This window comes from Schistocerca cancellata, chromosome 3 (assembly GCF_023864275.1).
Source record: "Schistocerca cancellata isolate TAMUIC-IGC-003103 chromosome 3, iqSchCanc2.1, whole genome shotgun sequence".
Classification (NCBI taxonomy): domain Eukaryota; kingdom Metazoa; phylum Arthropoda; class Insecta; order Orthoptera; family Acrididae; genus Schistocerca; species Schistocerca cancellata.
Genome location: NC_064628.1, coordinates 583,369,773 through 583,390,137, shown reverse-complemented (window position 1 = coordinate 583,390,137; position 20,365 = coordinate 583,369,773). Strand labels below are relative to the sequence as shown.

The 20,365-nt window shown below is 44.8% G+C and overlaps 1 protein-coding gene across 3 annotated transcripts in view; it reads left to right on the top strand.

The window, feature by feature from the left end:
- Positions 1 to 20,365, top strand: part of LOC126175441 (eukaryotic translation initiation factor 5B) — a 392,901-nt gene that overhangs the window by 322,391 nt on the left and 50,145 nt on the right. For all 3 annotated transcript variants that reach the window (XM_049922245.1, XM_049922244.1, XM_049922243.1), the window contains exon 20: positions 4,801 to 4,962. In XM_049922245.1, the coding sequence (XP_049778202.1) occupies positions 4,801 to 4,962 (162 nt within the window). The remainder of the gene's footprint in view (positions 1 to 4,800; positions 4,963 to 20,365) is intronic.

Below are 20,365 nucleotides of genomic sequence, written 5' to 3'. Positions count from 1 at the left end.
AAAAATGAGATTGCTGTCGTTTATTTCACAACATACGTTGCCAAAGATACTGACCGTTTCATGAAGAAAACTTATGACACGTATCGGATGACGATGGGCTTGAAGCAAGAAATTGAGACTAAACGAAACACTGTGTAATTAGACTGTATGGTAAAAACGTGGAAATGCTTGCGGAGAAGAGCGTCTATGAAAAACTTGCTGGTTGTTACAACAGTACCGGTAATGTAAAAGATATATTTTTAGAGCGATTCAAAGAGGCGACAGAAGCATTCGAAGGCATGGAAGTATCCTACTGTTCAGTTTCTTTTTATTGTTTTATAAACCAAAAATTCATTGTAACACAGGGCCTGTAAATATTTGATTAGGGCCGCCTAGACAGTGTTAGCCGTGCTCACAAATCAGAAAATGAAGTTTCTATTTGCAGGCCACGTCATACACAGTCTATCGATGACGCTGACTTCCATTTAATTTGAATGGATAGCAGTGGCGACGAATGTTTGGCGTTTCAGCCTCAAATGCGACTTGCGAAATAAATTTGTCTGCCTGGAACCTTATCTCTGACATACGAAGCAAACTTGATCGGACACGATTCGATTATATCCTGGCAATTCATTGTCATTACAATGCTTATTGAGAATAATTTGGAGATAATTCTCTTCCTGTTAAATTTCTAATTTCCTTTACCTGCAGTACACGCAAAGTGCTGCGTCTTCCCAATACCTCTCGTACTATATTTATCGTCTAATCTTAAGGTAACATTTTCCTGACGTAATGGGAAACCCACTGACACTTGGTTGACTATACGAGGCGTATGAGGAAAATAATGAAACTAACAACACAGCGTTGCCATATCGCTCGCAGTGTTGCGAGCGATCTGGCAACGCTTTGTTGTTTTACTAGTGTAGGCCGGTGTGTTCATCGTATCCAGAATCCAGGTGCTCAGTCCGAGTTTCAGCTCACGAAGAGCGCCATCAGCGAAGTTGTGTTTGTGTTGTGTGTTAGGCAAATGGAATAGCGGACTTCTGAGCAAAGTTATGTCATCAAGTTTCCAAACTTCGGAAATCCGCGAGTGTGGCCCTTGGAAAGTTGAGGATAGGCTTACTTGGAACATTACCTATAAAGAGCACGAACGTCGCTCACAGAGACCTTCAACTTCAAAAACCGAGGAAAACGTCGAACGTGTGCTTACTCGTGAGAGATCAGACCTCCAGGACAAACTGTCAAGTAAGTGCTTTGCGCAAAGATGCCCTTGAAAGGCTCAGGAAAAAGGTGAATCGATCGAGACCGCATATTGCAGACAGGTGGTTACTTCCATCATCAAATCTTTGATCTCAAAAGGCATTCAAGTTGTTTCACACGCCACCGTCCCCCTCCCCCTACTCACCTGGTCTGAGTTCTTGTGACTTTCCTTTTCCTGAAAAAAATAGAAGAATGCCTTAAAAGGACGTCAGTTTGGGGCTGTGGAGAGCATTCAAAGGAATGTGACTGATATGCTAAAGGCCCTACCAGTTGAAGCCTTTCAGCGCTGCTACCAATTGTGGAACGACGACACCGAACAATTTTGCTGGACAAAAAAAAAGGGCTGTCTAATTGCTTTTCTTACACTACTCTTAGAACTTTAACAGCAGCATTTAGCATGCAGTATGAAGGCTACCGAAAGTCAACTATGCTCAAGTTAGAGAAGGCCAACTTCTACAGACTAGAGAACTACACACCTAATGGGTCACTGTGTTTTTCGTCTTTACTGTGTTTATCTTTCGCACTATTGTAAGACATACTTAGATGTAAGAAATGCCGCTCTAGTACGATGCGCTTCTCAAGCTTTTTCGAGAAACAGAACTTTAATTTGACGAGTCTGGTGACTAACATAGATGCCGCACTTGAATGTGCGTAAAACGGCTGTCCAGTTTAAAACCTGAATGATAAATACCGTGACAGACCATCTCGGCATTCACGAAAATTCTGAAAGTTTAGAGTTTTCGACCGCATCCCCATCACAGCACCGAGCGAGGTGCAGTCGTAAAATACTACCCTCGCATTCAGGACGGCGGTGGTTCGAATTCCCGTCCGTGCAGTCGTAAAATACTACCCTCGCATTCAGGACGGCGGTGGTTCGAATTCCCGTCCGGCCGTCCATATTTAGTTTTTCCATAGTTTAGGTAAGCCGATTAAGGCAAATGCCAGAAGCTTCCTTTGAAAAGTACATTGTCGCTTTCTTTTCCTTAGCTCCTATAGTCTGAGTTAGCGCTCTGAATCGAATGACCTTGTCGCCGAAATTACCTTATACTCTTAATTTTCCTTCCTTTCTTATTACATCGTGGTATTTCTTTGTTTGCCCATGGATACTCTGGCTTCTTTGCTTGTTTGAATGAAATTGTTACCGTTTATGTACAATAGTTCAAAGATCAGACTTATCACAGTGAAGATGTTTATGGCAAAGAGGAGCCTGATCGATGCAGCTTTGTGGCCTTGTCGATCTGTCTCCAAGTCTTGGCGTCGAATCTACTGGAAGCATGGACTATAAACAGCCTGTAATACCTACGACAGCCTCTTGTTCTTGTAGCACACTCAGGCGTGGTCTTAAACTTGTAGACTGGCTGTAAGATATTCCGGCTTCCCGAGAATTAATTGCAGTTTGGGAAACGCTAGTAGAATACATACAGAATTACAGAAGAATATTCGTTTATTGTTTACTTAGTCTTAAGAGATCAGGGCCTTCATCTACATCTTCGTGATAACTCTGCTATTCACAATAAAGTGCCTGGCAGAGGGTTCAATGAACCACTTCAAACTGTCTCTCTACCGTTCCACTCTCAAACGGAACGCGGGAAAAACGATTTAAATTTTTCTGTGCGAGCCCTGATTTATCTTATTTTATCGTGATGATCTTTTCTCCCTATGTAGGTGGTTGCCAACAGAATGTTTTCGCAATCGGAGGAGAAAATGTGGTGATTGAAATTTCATAACAAGATCCCGTCGCAACGAAAAACGCATTTGTTTTAATGGTTGCCACTCCAATTCACGTATCATGTCTCTGACTTTATCTCCCCTATTTCGCGATAATACAAAACGAGCTGCCCTTCTTTCTACTTTTTCGATGTCATCCGTCAGTCCCACCTAATGTGGATCCCACACCGTACAGCAATACTCTAGAATAAGGCGGACAAGAGTGGTGTAAGCAGTCTCTTTAGTAGACCTGTTGCACCTTCTAAGTGTTCTGTCAATGAATCACAGTCTTTGGTTTGCTCTACCCACAATATTATCTTTGTGATCGTTCCAATTTAGGTTATTCGCAATTTGTATTAGTTGAATTTACAGCCTTCAGATTTGTTTGACTTATCGCGTAATCGAAATTTAGCTGATTTCTTTTAGTACTCATGTGAATAACTTCACACTTTTCCTTATTCAGGGTAAATTGCCACTTTTTGCACCATACAGATATCTTATCTAAATCGTTTTGCAAGTCGTTTTGATCATCTGATGACTTTACTAGACGGTAAATGACAGCATCATCTGCAAACAATCGAAGGCGGCTACTGAGATTGTCTCCTATGTCGTTAATATAGACCAGGAACAGAGAGGGCCTATAACACTTCCTTGGGGAACGCCAGATATTACTTCTGTTTTACTCGATGACTTTCCGTCTATTACTACGAACTGTTGATGTATTGCCTTTTGGCTTTTGTCTCGGGTTCTTTGGCTGACATTTGTTTGACGATTTTTGTGGAGTTTCACCAGCATGAGTGACTAGCTTTGTCAAAGCTCCACCCTCCATCGCTGGTGACAGGCTGGATCTCTGTACCCCATCATCAGTCTGCAACACCACCAGGCGTCGTTTTGTTTTGCAGTAGGCATAAGGACCAGGCCTATTGTGAATTAAGCACAAATTTCACTGTTTGTGGGTTGCTCTATTCTGTTCGAACCAGTGTTTTTTCAGTACTAGACCTCTTTTTGCAAGTATGGGAAGAATCAGTTTCGCAGCATGGCAGACTACTATTCAGTGGTTACAGTGGAATAGAAAAAAAATGAAGCTATGGTTGCACGACCTGGCATAGTGACCAACACCCATTTTCCTTGTATGTTTCTTCCGTGTGCTCTATTTGCATTTTTTAGTAGTCCTGAACTGAATACTCTGTTCCTCTACAAAGCAGCTTGAATGAAAGCAAGAGCCGTCTGAAAACCACCTTTGCATAACACAGCCTCTACTTCCAATGCTCAATTTACAGGCTGTGGCTATTAGTGGAATTGCACATCGCTGATATTATAGCTTGACAACATTCCTGGCCACACGAATCGCATCACGTGTTCACCTACGTTGACAGCCACTGGAACTTGCCAATGCTTGCAGCAATACATTTCCAGGCCATAAGAGTTTACACAGAAACACTGTGGGCGCGAAATGAATGGAATGAACAGATGCGGGATACATACCAGAAAGTTGAAACAGGATTTTGAATATATAATTTAAAAACAATTCTTTCGGAAATTGGTAAGAGCAGTATGAAAGACTGTATACGTTTCAACCAGACTGACAATCATATTCAAGTTTTTGGTCACTTGTAATGCATACAGCAGTATGAGGCATCCACGCTTATAAACTCAAAGTGTAATATACTTTGATAGATGCCATGGAAGAATGAGCATTGAGAGTGAGCAATTAAATAAAAAATAAATATATTGTGTGCTATAGCTTTTTAACTTCCATTCCACACTCACCCCTCCTACTATTTCTCCTGCTGTTTTTCGCTACACTCATCTGTTATAGCGTGTCTCACCTCTACTTTATTGTTGATGTTTCAGTTTGTCGACTTGGGCATCGTTACAAGTATTGAAGTGAACCATAAAAATGTGGAGAGTGCACGCAAGGGCCAAGAAGTATGCATCAAGATAGAGCCAATTCCCGGAGAAGCTCCGAAGATGTTTGGTCGTCATTTTGATGAGAAGGATTTCCTAGTCAGCAAGGTTAGTACTACTACATGACTTAATATTGTGCAACATACCATATACTTAAATTAAGGACACACGTTACCCAGAAATGTCGTAACATACTCATTGATGTCTTTTTGCTCCATTTATATTGATTGTTTATTCAGTTTATTGAGTTATAGAATATTTATTAGGTGTCAAAAATACCAGCTTAGTTACTAGACAGGTCTGGCATCAAAACTGGTGAAGTATGACTGCTGTGTCAGGTAAGTCCTTGTAATGAATGTCAGTTGAGAACGGTGTGACATGAGTAAAGGTATTCAGAAAGCAAGCTTGCATCCTCTGTGAGTGAGATAGCGGTAATAACAAATATGAAGAGACTTGCCCTGAGCCTAAAAGGCTGATAGTGAACTATAGTGCAACACACTGAAGCAGAAAACATTCTGTAAAACTCAGAAATTACCAGCTTTCCTTAATAAGGACAAGAAACTTCTGTGGGTTGCCAAATTAACAGGGAATAGAAAAGTGTCTTTGCTGAATACTTACATTGTTAGTCCTTATTTGTAAACTGGAGAAGTGAAAAACATGATGATTGCAGTGTATTTTGAGAAAGGTCCTCAAATGGTGCAGTTTATTTGTGTGCTGCGATGTGTATCTTTATCTATCTATATATACTTCACAAACCATCTTATGGTGTACAACTGAGGATACTTAACACAATCTGATCAAAAGTATATGAACATCTACTAGTGGACATTAATGTGGTACATGTCAACCTTTGCCTTTATGGCGGTATGAACTGTACCGGGGACAATTCCTGTGAGATGTCTGAAGGGCTGTGGAGAAATGGCAGCCCATTCTTCCTAATTAACAGATCCAGAGAGGTCCTTGGATGTTGAGGTTTGGAGCAAAGTCAATATTCTAACTCATCCCAGTGGTGTTCTGTAGGGTTCAGGTCATGACTTGGGGCAGGCCAGTCCATTTCAAAAATATTATTGTCCACAAACCATTGTCTCATACATGCTACTTTATGATAAGGCTGCATTTGTCATTCTCACACAATCAGTCATCATCATCTAACTGTTCCTCTACTGTACACACTACACAATGCTGTAAAATGTGTTAAAGACCCCACGCTGTTACACCACCACCATATCCATACTTGACTGTTGGCAGTACACATAACTGCAGGTAACTTTGTCCAGGTATTCACCAAACTCAAAACTTTTCATCGGATTTTGACAGGGTATAGTGTGATTCATCACTCCACATCACCCATCTTGAGTCATTGCTCATTTCGTGTTGTCCACTGTCCAGTGATGTCACTTTTTACACCACTTCATCACTCTTTACACCACATCAAGTGTTGCTTAGCGATAACTACAGAAATATGTGGCTTACGAAGAGCTGTTCGATCATTGTAAACCACTTCTATTAACTCTCTACACACAGTAGTCATGCTGGTTGGATTGCTGGTAACAATTTGGGGCTTATGATTGATTTCTTTTGATGATTTCATGCGACAGTTTACAAACACTGTCCACACTGCTAGATGGTCCTTATCAGTCAGTACATACGGTCTGTCTGCTCATGATTTAGCTGTGGTCATTCCTTCATGTTTCCACCTCACAGTCTTATAACCAACTGTGAACTTTATTGATGGCCATGGAAGGGTTTAAATGTTTCCGATAGACCTGTTACTCAGGTGACACCCAGTGTTAGACCAAGTTCAAATTTGCAGTTCTCCTGACTGACCCGTTCTGTATGTTTGCTTTTCTACTGACAATGCAATACTCTCCACCTCCTTTTATACAGGTAGATCCACCTCTTGTGACAGGAAACTGTCAATTCCCCTTTGCATAGGAGTGTCCGAATACTTTCGAGCAGGTAGAGAATGTACTGCTATCATTTCTCCCATTTCCTGTTCAATTTGCAAATGGTTTATGGCTAGAATGGTTGATGGTAAGCATACATGTGGCCCGAATCTTCCTAATTGTACCTTAGTGGTCTTGTCCGAGGTGTTTGGGTGGATGGAAGGAATATATTTGACTTGTCTAGGTATGCAAACTCAGAACTTCAACAGTAGACCACACTGTGATGCGAAAGACCTCTCTTGCTGTGCCTTCTGCTAGAGTTGGCTGAACATCTCGATGATGATGATGACGACGATGACGACGACGACGACGACGATGATGATGATGATGATGATGATGATGATGATGATGTTGTTTGGTTTTTGGGGTGCTCAAGTGTGGTCATCATTGCCCATACAAAGTCCCAATTTTTACACAGTCCGTTTTTTTCACAATCCAATCTAGTCACTGTCACAAGTGATGAAGACAATGACGATGAAGTGTTGAGAACAACACAAACACCCAGTCCCCGGGCAGAGAGAATCCCCGACCCAGCCAGGAACTGAACCTCTGACTCTGTGATCGTCTCCAGGATGCTTTTGTACTTACTAAATTAAATCCTTCTCCACTTCCACTGTCATTCATATGTGGTACAGATCCTAAACTGATGAGCAATATTCAAATATTGGTTGAGTGGGTGTCTGTCAGTCAACAGACGAGGTCGGCCTGTACACATTTGTTCTGTACTTGTCCCTTCACATTTCCTCTTCACTATCACATCGGAAACAGTGGACCTAAGAATGTTTAGGAGTGTGGAAATCTCACGTACAAATGTATGACACAAGTGACACACAATCACACGACCACATTCGAAGTCCGTGAGTTCCGCGCAGCACCTCATTCTGCTCTCTCACGATGTCTAATGACTACTGAGGTCGGTGATATGGAGTATCTGGCAGTAGGTGCCAGCACAAAGCACCTAATACGAAAAACGTATGTTTTAGGGGTTGTCTGGATACTTTTCATCATATAGTGTATTTGGCCACACTGTTCATGTGCTAAAATACACATGTGATATCTTCATATCTACAGCGTCTGCTGCTTATGAACAGCGTCGCTCATAGATGAATAATGTAGCTGACCTATTATCAGTCGACCCTGAGGAAAGGTCTCAATCTGCCACTTTCCAAATCTGTGGTTTTCTTTAGGAAAAAATGCCGAAAGTACGCAACGAATACAGTAAGCTGTGAGACCTTTTAAATTTAACATTCCTGCATCGGTTTAGGTATTGGGGCTTCTTCCGGACGACAGACTATCCTGATCAAACACGTTAATCATATTGGTACAAAACAGGAAAAGCTCTCGGTGTTTTACTTGCTGCCAGTCGAGCATAGAGAGTAGCCCAACTGGACATCCTCACCATCTTGTTGTACAGAGTGATAATCTCTGGAATGGTCTCAGAAGTTTTCTTTTAGCAAATTCTGTATAGCGTATACTGCAAAAACTAAGTGTACTTCAATATCGGGCAAGTAGGTAGTGGTGCCTAGAAGCATTGACGTCGCCACGAACTTACGCCCTTCTAGTAGGAAGTGAAGAAATGCCTCTTGATACCCGTAGAGAACTACTACCTAAAAAGCGTCAGAGGATTCGTAATAATTAATAATCCTGTCATGGCTAAACCTTAGCTTTTGGCAGACAGAGGATACCCAGAAGAAAGCAAACTTACACAATTGTTAGCGATAAGCTTCCGTTGCCTCACATTCGTATTTCCTTTGACACGGAAGTAAAGATTATGAAACAGTAGTCTGTCATGATGATGTCTCTTACTTATTAATCAGACTAGGCCAACAGTTTAGCAATAGCCCCCAGGAGGTCCACAACTCTCTTGTGGATACGTGGTTGGCGAGCACGGGACCCCGAGCTAGTGCGACTCTTTTTCCTTTCCGGGCTGCATACCTTCCTTCTCCACATGCATCTCCCCTCCCCACCGCCTCTTTCCTTCCCCTTCTCCCTCTTTGGGAGTATATTCCGTACCTACGTCCGGAGATGGAAGCTTGTAACTGTAATACATTGTTTCACTTCTTTGCTCTCTATGCTGGAACGTCTCTGTCCTCCCTTTGTCCTTCTTTCTTCCTTGCCTCTTCTCTTCACATTCTTCTCCGCTGCGTCGTTTGAGACCCCTCTTCTTCCCTTTCTTTGTTCCTCCCTTTTTCTTTCTTTTTTCCTTCCTTGCGCGTGTCTGAAGGCCGACCCACGCGTAGACGGTGATGGGGTAACGCGTAATTCCCCGCCGTGGGTAGACAGGTAGGACGGTTCAATCCCATCTCCAGCCATCCTGATTTAGGTTTTCCGTGATTTCCCTAAATCGTTTCAAGCAAATGCCGGGGTGGTTCCTTTTAAAGGGCACGGCCGATTTCCTTCCCCATCCTTCCCTAACCCGAGCTTGCGCTCCGTCTCTAATGACCTCGTTGTCGACGGGACGTTAAACAACACTAACCTAACCCTAGACAGGTAGGACACGTATGTACCCCCTGGTACAGGCCAGGCCCACGGAGGTGTGATAATTCGATCTGGTACCTTCTAACGTGCTGATTGGTCCCTCTGTCCGTTTCTCAGGAGGTGTGGCCTGAGGTGTGAACAAACACCTAAGGCGAGAGTGCCCTCAGAGAGGGCCCCCATGAGGAAGGAGCGCGCCATCGGAGACGCTGGTAATCATGGGGGATGCTTTCGCAATGGTTTCCTCTACGTCTACAACTTCTGCTCACAAGCGAAAGTTCGATGAGTCTCAGCCACGCATAATACTTCCACCAGTGCCACAGTTCATAGTTGTTTCTCGGTCTGACGAAGGTCAAGACTTCTCCACAGTCAACCCTTTCATTATTCAGAAAGGTGTCAACGCAATTGCAGGTCCTGTAAATTCGTGTTCCCGATTACGAAATGGCACCTTGTTGTTAGAAACAGTCAGTGCCCACCAGGCACAAAAATTTCTGCAAACTCATCTGTTACACACGTTCCCTGTCTGGGTGGAACGCACTGCACTTTAAACTGATCACGCGGGGTGGTTTATACATACTCACTCGACGGATTGTCCAACGAGGAAATTCAAAACTACCTGTCTGACCAGGGCGTAACGGCTGTACATCGAGTCATGAAAAGGGTTGACAAGGACTTGGTACCAACCCGTACTCTCTTCTTGACATTTGACGGAGTTCAACTTCCATCGAACATTAAAGCGGGATATGAGATAATTTTAGTTCGCCATTACATCCCCAACCCTACGCGTTGCTATCGGTGTCAGAGGTTTAATTATTCCAGCCATTCGTGTTCCAATACGGCCAAATGCGTTACATGTGGCAGGGATGCCCGTGAGGGTGATTGTCCACCTCCATCCCCTCGTTGCATCAATTGTGTGGGCGACCAGGCTGTTTCCTCTAGAGATTGCCCTATTTTCAAAGATGAACGAATTATTCAGGAAATCCGAGTGAAGGGAAAGATGTCTACATTTGCTGCTCGTAAGATATTCGCCAGTCGAAAGCCCACTGTTCCCCCAGCAGGTAAATATAGCACTGTCCTTGCGTCTCCTCGGCGTACTAAGGAGGTAGCCACTCAGACTTGCGATCTCACGTTTAGTGCCACGGTCGTCAGATCTGCCAGCGCAAAGATCGCCCGTTCAGCCTCCCCACTATCACCTGCTCACTCTACGGTTCACCCTTCACAGGCTCCTGCTAAATCACGAGCCCAAAAATCGGACGCCCGGACTTCCAAAAAAGAGCCTACTCGCGAAGATTTTTTACATTCCCCGACTTCACAACCATCGATTCCTCCCTCGTCTCAACGTCCAGTTCTAAGAAGGCTCATAAGAAACAAAGTTCCTCTCCTTCTCCGCCACGGCGTGTCCCATCTACAGCACCACCCGGCGGCAACCGCCCTTGGCCGTCTTCCGTGCCGCCGAGGCGCACCGCTGGCGGCCGATCAACCGGCTGATCGTTGGTGGCAGGAGCTGCCCCCGAACAACGTATGGATCAGGATCTTCTCTGCCTTTGGCTGAATGCCGTTCGACGCTATCGGCCGCCGGCTCTCAGCGGTCGTCGAGTTGACAGCAACTGTGGTAAGATTCTTCCCTTTTCTGTCCACCCTATGTCAGTTATCCATTGGAATATCTGCGGCATTCGAGCCAATCGGGATGAATTGTCGATCCTCTTACGCTCCTACTCCCCAGTCGTCTTCTGTCTTCAGGAAACAAAGCTGCATCCCCACGATCGCTTTGTTTCCCCTCATTTCCAGTCAGTCCGGTTTGATCCACCCCTCTGTTGATGGCACTCCAGCACATAGGTGACTTATGATTCTTATCCATGATACTGTCCATTATCACCCAATTCCCTTAACAATTCCTTCCAAGCTCTCTCTGTCCGTCTTTCCCTTTCTGGATACACCTTCTATCTTTGTACCACATACATTCCATCGTCCACACCGATGGCAAGAGCTGATTTCTCGTTGGTAGCCCCCCCCCCCCCATTTGCTGGTTGGGGACTTCAATGCCCACCACCTGCTTTGGAGATCTCCACGACCAATTTCTCTCATTTGGACCTTTCGGTCGGTACTGTTCAGCTAGCTCTCCACTTTGAATGGTTCGCTATTGCTGATACACACTCGAGTGACCATTTTCCACGTATCCTTAGATTACAACCACAACCGCCATCTATGAGCCCAAGACGCTGGAAGTTTTCCCAAGCCGATTGAACACTTTTCTCCTCTCTAGCGACATTCGATGACCGTCCCTTTCCTCGCTTCGACGATCAGGTCACTCATTTTACAGAAGTTATTCTTACAGCCGGTGGAGCGTTCAATAACCTCACACCTCCGATTTGCACCGGCGCCCCCCAGTCCCTTGGTGGAACGAGGCATGCCGTGAAGCAATACGTGAGCGGAGACGTGCTCTTCGCGTTTTCCGCCACCATCCTACGTTGGCCACCTGTATCCGCTATAAGTAGTTACGTACGCGATGCCGTCGCATTATCTGCGATAGCAAGAAGGCAAGCCGGGACTACTTTACCAGCTCCTTTAACACCTTCACTCCCTCCTCAGTAGTTTGGAGTCGAATTCGACGGTTATCCGGCACGTCTAGTTTCTCCCCGATCACTGGGCTCACTGTCGCGCATGATACCTTAGTGGACCCAGTCGCAATTTCTAACTCATTGGGTTAACACTTTGCTGAGATTTCGAGCTCTCTTTCTCCCGAAAAAACGAGCAGCAGAAGTGCGACCTCTTGCTTTCTCCTCTCAAAATAGCGAAAGCTGTAATATTGTTTTGTCTGTGTGGGAACTTAAACGTGCACTCCTCTTCTTCTCGCACTTCCGCCCCAGGACCGGATGGCGTCCACGTCCAAATGTTGCTGCATTTATCATAGCGTAGTGTGCGTTACCTCCTTTGCCTTTATAATCGAATTTGGGCCGACAGTACCTTCCCCAGAAGATGGCGGGAAGCTATCGTCATTCCTGTTCCGAAACCTGGAAAAGACAAACATCTCTCCTCTAGCTATCGCCCCATATCTCTCACGAGTAGTGTATGTAAAGTTTTGGATCGTATGGTGAATTGCCGTTTAGCCTGGTGGCTGGAGTCCCGAAACCTTTTAACACCTGCGCAATGCGGTTTCCGAAAGCATCGATTTGCAGTTGATCATCTTGTTGCTCTCTCCACTTATATCATGAACAATTTTTCTCAGGAAACGCCAAACGGTACAATACTTTTTGATCTGGAGAGAGCATACGATACCTGTTGGAGGACATGCATCCTCCGCACACTGTTCTCTTGGGGCTTTCGAGGTCGGCTACCCCTTTTTATTCGTGAATTTATGACAGAGCGCACATTTAAGGTGCGGGTAAATACTCCTCTCTTCCGTACTTTCTCCCAAGAAAATGGGGTGCCCCAGGGCTCCTTGCTAAATGTTTTACAGTTTGCCGTCGCCATAAATCCAATTATGGATCGTCTCCTTCCTGATGTCTCTGGCTCCCTCTTTGTCGACGATTTTGCTATCTGCTACAGCTCTCAACGGACCAGCCTTCTTGAATGACGTCTTCAAGGATGTCTCGATCGCCTCCACTCATGGAGCATCGCAAACAGCTTCCGCTTTTCTCCCAGTAAAACAGTCTGTGTAAGTTTTTGGCGTCGTACGGAGTTTACTCCGCCTTCCCTACATCTAGGCCCTGTCGACCATCCGTTCGCGATCGTCGCTAAATTCTTGGGACTTATGTTTGACAGAAAACTGTGCTAGTCCTACCACGTTTCCTATACTCCGGCTCGCTGTCTGCGATCCATCAACACCTTCCGTGTTCTGAATGGTACCTCCTGGGGAGCGGACCGAGTGGTGCTTCTCCTGTATCTCGCCTTAGTGTGCTCGAAATTGGACTATGACAGTCTAGTTTACTCCTCTGCTCGGCCGTCTATTCTTCGGCGTCGCGACACTGTCCACCACCGTTGATTGTGTTTAGCGTGTGGAGCTTTTTACACTAGCCCCGTGGAAAGCCTTTATGGTTAGACTGCTGAACCTCCGCTGTCCAGTCGGCGAGCTGTCCTTCTGAGTTGTTACGGTAGTCATCTGTCTTCCATGCCTGCTCATCGGGCCCATGCCCTTTTCTTCGATGCCTCCTTGGATTTAGGGTATGCAGGCCGCCCTTCCTCTCTACTACCACCGGGAGTCCGCTTCCGTCAACTGCTACGTTCTCTTTCCTTCCACTTTCCTAAAACTTTCTTGACAACTGGGGTTACTGCACCACCTTGGCTTCGCCCCTGGATCTGCCTACTCCGTGACCGTCCGCCGCTCGTGGTCTCGCGGTAGCGTTCTCGCTTCCCGAGCACGGGGTCCCGGGTTCGATTCCCGGCGGGGTCAGGGATTTTCACCTGCCTCGAGATGACTGGGTGTTTGTGTTGTCCTCATCATTTCATCATCATCCAGGAAAGAGGCGAAATTGGACTGAGCAAAGATCGGCTAATTGTACGGGCGCTGATAACCACGCAGTTGAGCGCCCCACAAACCAAACATCATCATCATCTACTCCGTGACCTTTGTGAGCTTCCCAAGGATAGTACCCCTCCTCTCGTTTATCGTCGGGCATTTGCTGCGCTATGCGCACAAATGGAGGATGCCACATTTATTTACACTGACGGCTCAAAAATAACATTTGGTGTTTGGAGTGCTTACGATCTCTACAGAATCGGAGTGATACTCTCCCACATGCAGCGAACATCCAGAAGACGACGGAGATCTTAACCACATCATTTTCGGATGTTCTAAATATGCTCCACATCAAAACAAACCGTAGGGAAACCTTTAAAAATGCATAACCCCTTGCCAACAAATATTAAAATAGTAATGAGTCAAAAAGAATTTTTAAATTAACGTCAGTATCACGTTACGAACAAGAAGGGAATATAAATCTCTGGCTTATCAAATACTGACATTTGTAAATTTATATTTGTATGAAATAGCGATATGTTTAAGATTTAACCTTAACAAGCAGTTGCAATAGCTGTACAGCTTTCGACAAAATTAAATTTAAATTTAAATTAAATTTAAAAGATCAGTGGAGAAAAAAGCAGTGGTCAGACCGAGGAGAAGACGATGAAAATGAAACGGCAATATTAATGTATACCTCAAATCCCAAAAGAAGGAAGGGAAAGAGAGCCACCATTTGCGTAATGCAGTGAGTCGAAGAGAAATGTGACTGGTATTACGAATCATGACGCTCATTATTTATGCATATAGAAAGTATTGGTACTGATCAGCTCAGAATACGACCACCTTAATGAAAATGTTACTAGCCATTACTAAGCTAAGATGTGGACAACTGTCTAGTTATAGAGGGCTGTCCGTCATATGCTATAGTGTCAAAGCAATTCTGTTCGAGGATATCGCACTGCTTTAGTGTGTCCTAGAATCCCTTGACACCTGTACGCAACTTGTTGACGGATTTCCATAGATAGATAGATTGATAGGTTGGTTGATTTGTGGGAAAGGTATCAAATAGCGAGGTCATCGTTCCCATCGGATAAGAGAAGTATGAGGAAGGAAGTTGGCAGTGCCTTTTTAAAGGAACCATCCCGACACTTGCCTGAAGCGATTTAGGGAAATCACAGAGAACCTAAATCAGGATGGCCGGGCACGGGTTTGAAGCGTCGTCTTCCCGAATGCGAGTCTAGTATGCCACCCCTCTCGGTATTTCCACCGAGCGCACGACTCTTCGTAATCAGGAGACACCTTCAACGGTGCTCGTTCGAGATGGATGGGAGATCATGGGCTTTGCGGTACTACCGTGATTTGCATTACAGCTGCACTATCCATTAACCCAGTAGATTTTTTGAAATATGGTCTCCAGTTGGGGATGATCAAATGTCATGGACACCATTTAATATCTTTGTAGTTACCACGCAGATTCGGAAAGAGGTGTTCCCGTAAAGTGTTCGTTTTAAAAGTCCGTTTGTTACGTTTAGGATAACATAACTAGCTGACGTGAACTGGTTTGTACCAAATCGGACAGACGGAGGTTCAAGCCAACTAGCAGCACTGCGATCGGTCATAATGCAGGAGTCAGTCATTTTTCATCGAAACTTATTGGGTCAGCGGTTGTTCTCCAGCTCTCGTGGTATTGATACTTAAGCACTAAACGCGTCCACAACCCATCACCAGTGTCTTCGGAATTCGGTATCCTCGTGTTTTTCCATTGATTGCCATGCTGTTCAAGAAATGATTAATGGCCTTGCAGCTGCAACTGCGATTCTGTCTTGCTTCCGGCAGTAACTGCTGTTTTTGTAAAAGGGGTAGCTCACGTCTCAAGGGCACGCTGGTGGAGAGTATCAATGGAGGTGCGTTGGCTTGAATGGAAGCAGCTTGTGTGAATGGGCCATGTTGGTCACCAGCTTGTCCGTCCCTTCCTGCCCTCTCCACCGCAGGGTTGCAGAGCGCCGCGAATCGATAGGCCGGCACGTGTCAGCCGAGGGGAAACGCGGGTCGACGCACCCGAACTCGCCTCTTGCATCCAGCTGCCACGTGGAAGACCTGCCCCATTTTACAGGACACGGCTACACTTTTTCCAGAAGTAAGCAGTTTTTTTATCTGCCTCATTCAATTATGAATACACTCCTCGGGCAGAATCCGCACAGTATCGTGAAACGAGCGTTTTCCTGTTCTGACACACTCTTTCAGAAATACATCTGTAGTGCTTTCAATTATTGTGCACATTGGATACAAGCAAATTTGCGTTGAAAGTGCCCCTTCTTTGCTCAGCAGACGAAGTTTTGTGTGACTTGTGTGTGGTGCAATCACACTATGTAAACTTGCTCCAGTGATTTTTCACGGATAGAGCTACTAACCCGTTGGAACACTGCATCGTCCAAAGGACGTTACATCAACACAATACCAGGTGGGTCAGTGACTTATAATCGATCCACGCAAAGAGTGCGCCAGATGATCAAACTAATATTACATCGTGTTTGCTTCAGTGAGAAACTAACAACTGTGTACTCAGCGTTAGTGGGAAGTGGAAGTAGAGAGTAAGCACTTATGGTAAGGTTCATAATATTTTCCTCTTAGGAAGCTTACAAAAGCATAAGGAACAGAAACAGCCTGTACGCACTACGCATCACATTGTTCAAGAATAGATTGTTTTCATGACAGGTGCATACTTCGATTGGTCAAGCGGTACAGTGGACTCAGGTCGCTTCCAGAGATATTACCGTACAAGACGAAAACTAAAGACAACACCACTCTGTTACACTGTCAGATTTCCGGAAATTGGATAATTTTACAAGATGTTCGAATTATATTGTCAACAGATTCTTCAAGCTCCCTATAATCCTCCTCAAATTCTCTCTCTGATGAATGCTAAATGGCGTTGGGATTTAGATCAAACGGCTGTGGAGGTCACGATAAGGAAATTTGAATTAAGTAGGGGCTGTTACAGAAGTTTGATGAATTAGTGAACACGTTCTGAGATCATCACAAAGAATAACTTATTTTCTTGATCACGAACCTCACGGTTCTGTAAGCGTCAGCTCGAGGACATGAATGGCGGGACTGGGAGAGGGAGGGTAGGTCATCCACGTGCCGCCTCGCCTGACCCACTTCCAGCCACCCATTCACCTTTCCCGGGCTCATTCATAGCCGCTCCCTTTCGTTGATGATCCAGCAGTTGCTTGACCCGGCCTCTCGCGTCAGGTCATGCTGTTATATTTGAAACAGGTTATTTGCTTTGTTCTAAAGTTTGCTCCTTTTTCCGAACGGATTCCCATAAACTTGCGGAATATTTTCTGATTCAGAAGGCTTTTAATGACTCCGAATAGACCGCCGCGTAAAGTTTTCTTAATTGAAGTAGATTGTTTTGAAGTTCTGAAAGTGGCATTGAAATGTGATAATTGAGAGCGTCGAATATCGGTGCGTCGTGTTGTGAACGGGGCGGATCCCGCCGTGTTGTGAATGGAAGTAGGCCAGCGAGCAGGGGGTTGGGGCGCCTCGGGGGCAGGCACGTGCCGGCCCGGCCGGTGTTGCCCGCCTGCTCTCTCACTCGAGTCTCCGGCAGCCGCTGCTTCCCCCAGCGCGCGCGGCCGCTCGATATGACGTCACGGGTCTCCTGCACGTGACGTCACACCATTGACCGGGACAACCTCCCCTAAACCGGCACGTGGCACCACCACGCCATTGATTTTGGCCTACAGCCGACCCAGTGACCCACTTGTCCATTCACGAGGCCACCGCCCGCTTCTTCATTCAGCAGTGGCCTCGGTTGAGCTCGAGCCGTTTCATTCATGTCGTCGGCACCCTCCTCTATTCTTCTGTCGATAACATCCTCGTAGCTTGCGCCAGAACGTCGTCCACGTAATTATCAGGTAGTTACTGGAACAAATAAATTTTTCCTGCGCCTACCTGTCAACATGAGTCATGAAGGGAACGTTTTCTAATCGCAGAAGGTAATTTGTCAGCAGTTTATGCCGGGGAAATTACCCTAAGAAAAGTATTTACCATTCTATTAGTTTCGCGGTCATATCTTGTGTAAGTTATTTTGTGCTTGCTTATCTGATAATTTTGACTAATCGGAATAAGTGTCATTATAAAATTAATTAAAAAGTGATAAAATACTTTTAGGTAATAGATGTCACGCATGCCTTACTTATAAAGGGATCGTTACTCCTATCGAGCGATCGAGGAACACATAGGGCTCATTTTCGGGCGGATCGCAATCAAAATTCAGTCGGGCCAACCAGCTTTTTCGGCGTCTAAATCACTTGACAAATTCCGGAATGGCCCCTTCAGCAACTGTTCTGCCGGTTTCCTTTCCTGTCGCTGTGACATCTGACCTTATACTTGGTCTGTAAAAATCTATACGTCATCGAGAAATGTTCTCAGCTGTGTAGGTATTTCCTTTGATTGTAATCACAAAGATAGAACTTTGTTTACATCGTTCCCTCTTTGGGAAGAGAACGAGTGAAGTATCTGTGGTCTGTTTTAGAGGCGTGAAGAGTCTCCTCCAAAACTCTGCAACAAGGAATATAGTGGCCTGTTGAAAATCTGGCCCATTATAGAGCCTCGGATCTTTGCAGCCAAATACCAGGCAAGCTGGTCGTGCGCGGAAGGGAATCACAGTTGAGAATGAATTGGGGCCGGGGGGGGGGGAGGGGGGGGGGGTTACCTATACCTACGTTTGCCTTATAACCAAGGAAAACCTCCCGAAATCTTTGGTCCAAACTGGGGGATTGGAAGTACTTTAAATTTCCTTCTGGGACAACATTACCTGATGTCCACTGTCAAAGACAAATAAAAAATTAAAGAAATAAAAGATTTGTCGCTAGAGCTCATTCGTATATTGCAGTGACAACGTTCGCAACTGTGAGAATGTGTTGTTAGTTAACATTTGAAACTTATTACGTAGAGATTACGGTGTTCCAAGCTGCTTCAGCAGCCATGCTCTCTTCGTGCCCGGCAACAGTGCTGCTCCACGTGTGACCCGAATCCCGAGGGCGGCCCGCCACGTGCCGCTGTGACGTCAGGGGTGCGTCATTCACGAAGGGGTAGCGACCCCCATTCATTCGAGAGCCCCGGCAGCTCAATGGGCCTGGTAGCCACTTGCCGCGAACTTCGATGCCGCGCAGAAATAACGTGAAAGCGCTTTCAGCTTTGTGGCATTTCGCCATTACCATAGACAGCAAATAGTTTATACTGTTGTTGAGGCGACATCCCGAATTTACTGTAATTTGTGTTTGTAATATTCGAAACGACGTAACGTCTGGCGCTCATTACGGGCGTCACACGTACTTGTAACTTTTATGCTACGCAAACAAAGTGGAAATAGATCTCATCTCAGCTATCGCCCCTTACTATCATGAAATCGGCCGTCATCTGCGTGCAGTGTGGGATATTAATGTGCTTGAATCTGCCCTCCAAAAGAATCTGTTGGGATAAGTTTGGATGTGTAAATTTCTTTGCATGACCCTATTGGGAGAACGTTAAATATTCGACCTCAAGCACGTGACACCTTTACGGTTCAATCCTCGAAGCCGTAACGATCGGTATGTTGGTTTCATTAGCTTCGGATTATTCACCCATAGACTAGCGAAAAAGTATAGATAATGTTCGAAATTTGGTGTACAGTTCGTTGGAAGTCGCTTAATGTTCTCACTGTCAAAGACTGGATTAGTATATTGTGGGTAATTCTTACCCCGTTTTAAGCAAAAGTTAATTTTCTAAGCATTACAATCTTTGTTATGTAATATCTGCTGAACTGTGTGTCGTACAATGATATAATTGTGCAGGTATATTCATTGGTATGCGTAGATACTGCCTGCAAAGTGTGCTGCGAATAGAGTTGTTAGTAAAGAAGTACGAGCTGCTGAAGTTTTTCTACGTAAGCAAAGAAAATGTAGTAAGCGATAAACATTTTTTCTTTCATTGTTCTGAGGAGGTTATCAACGAGAAAATGTTTCGTAAAGGTATGAAACTGTGTGTAAAGTTTGTTGGAAGTCGCGAAGTGCTCTCATTCTAAAATATACGGTGAACATAGTGTGAGCAGTCCTAATTTGTGCGCCGTGAGTTACGATTCCCTGAGACAATTATTAACTGTTAAACCTTCAACGAGTAGATTACGATGCAATTTTAAATTTTTAAATTCAGTCGATAATTATACGAAATACTGCAAATGAAAATTTTGTTGCCATGTAACCTTTACATAGGCTACCTGCAACTAGTACTGTATTACTGGTTAAGATGTTCGTATTGTAGGTAAGTTCCCAATTTTTAAATTTGTGTAAAACTATGTGACAACACCAAAACCTCCAGCTGTCAGACCCTCAGATCGGTATCAAACATTGTGTGTCGATGGAGCATCAACCAACACACCGATCAAGTTCGTGCTGTGTGCTGTCGTCCAGTAGAAGAAACGTAAACGGTAATGAAAAGAAACACCAGAACTAAGGATTATAGGAAAAGCCTTTCTGTGAAAATTGAATATGAATATCTCTGGTAGGTGAGTCGGTAGAGCGTCAGATCGACGTTCCAAAGGTCCCGATTTCGAAACTCACTGAAGGCGACTTTTTTTTATTAA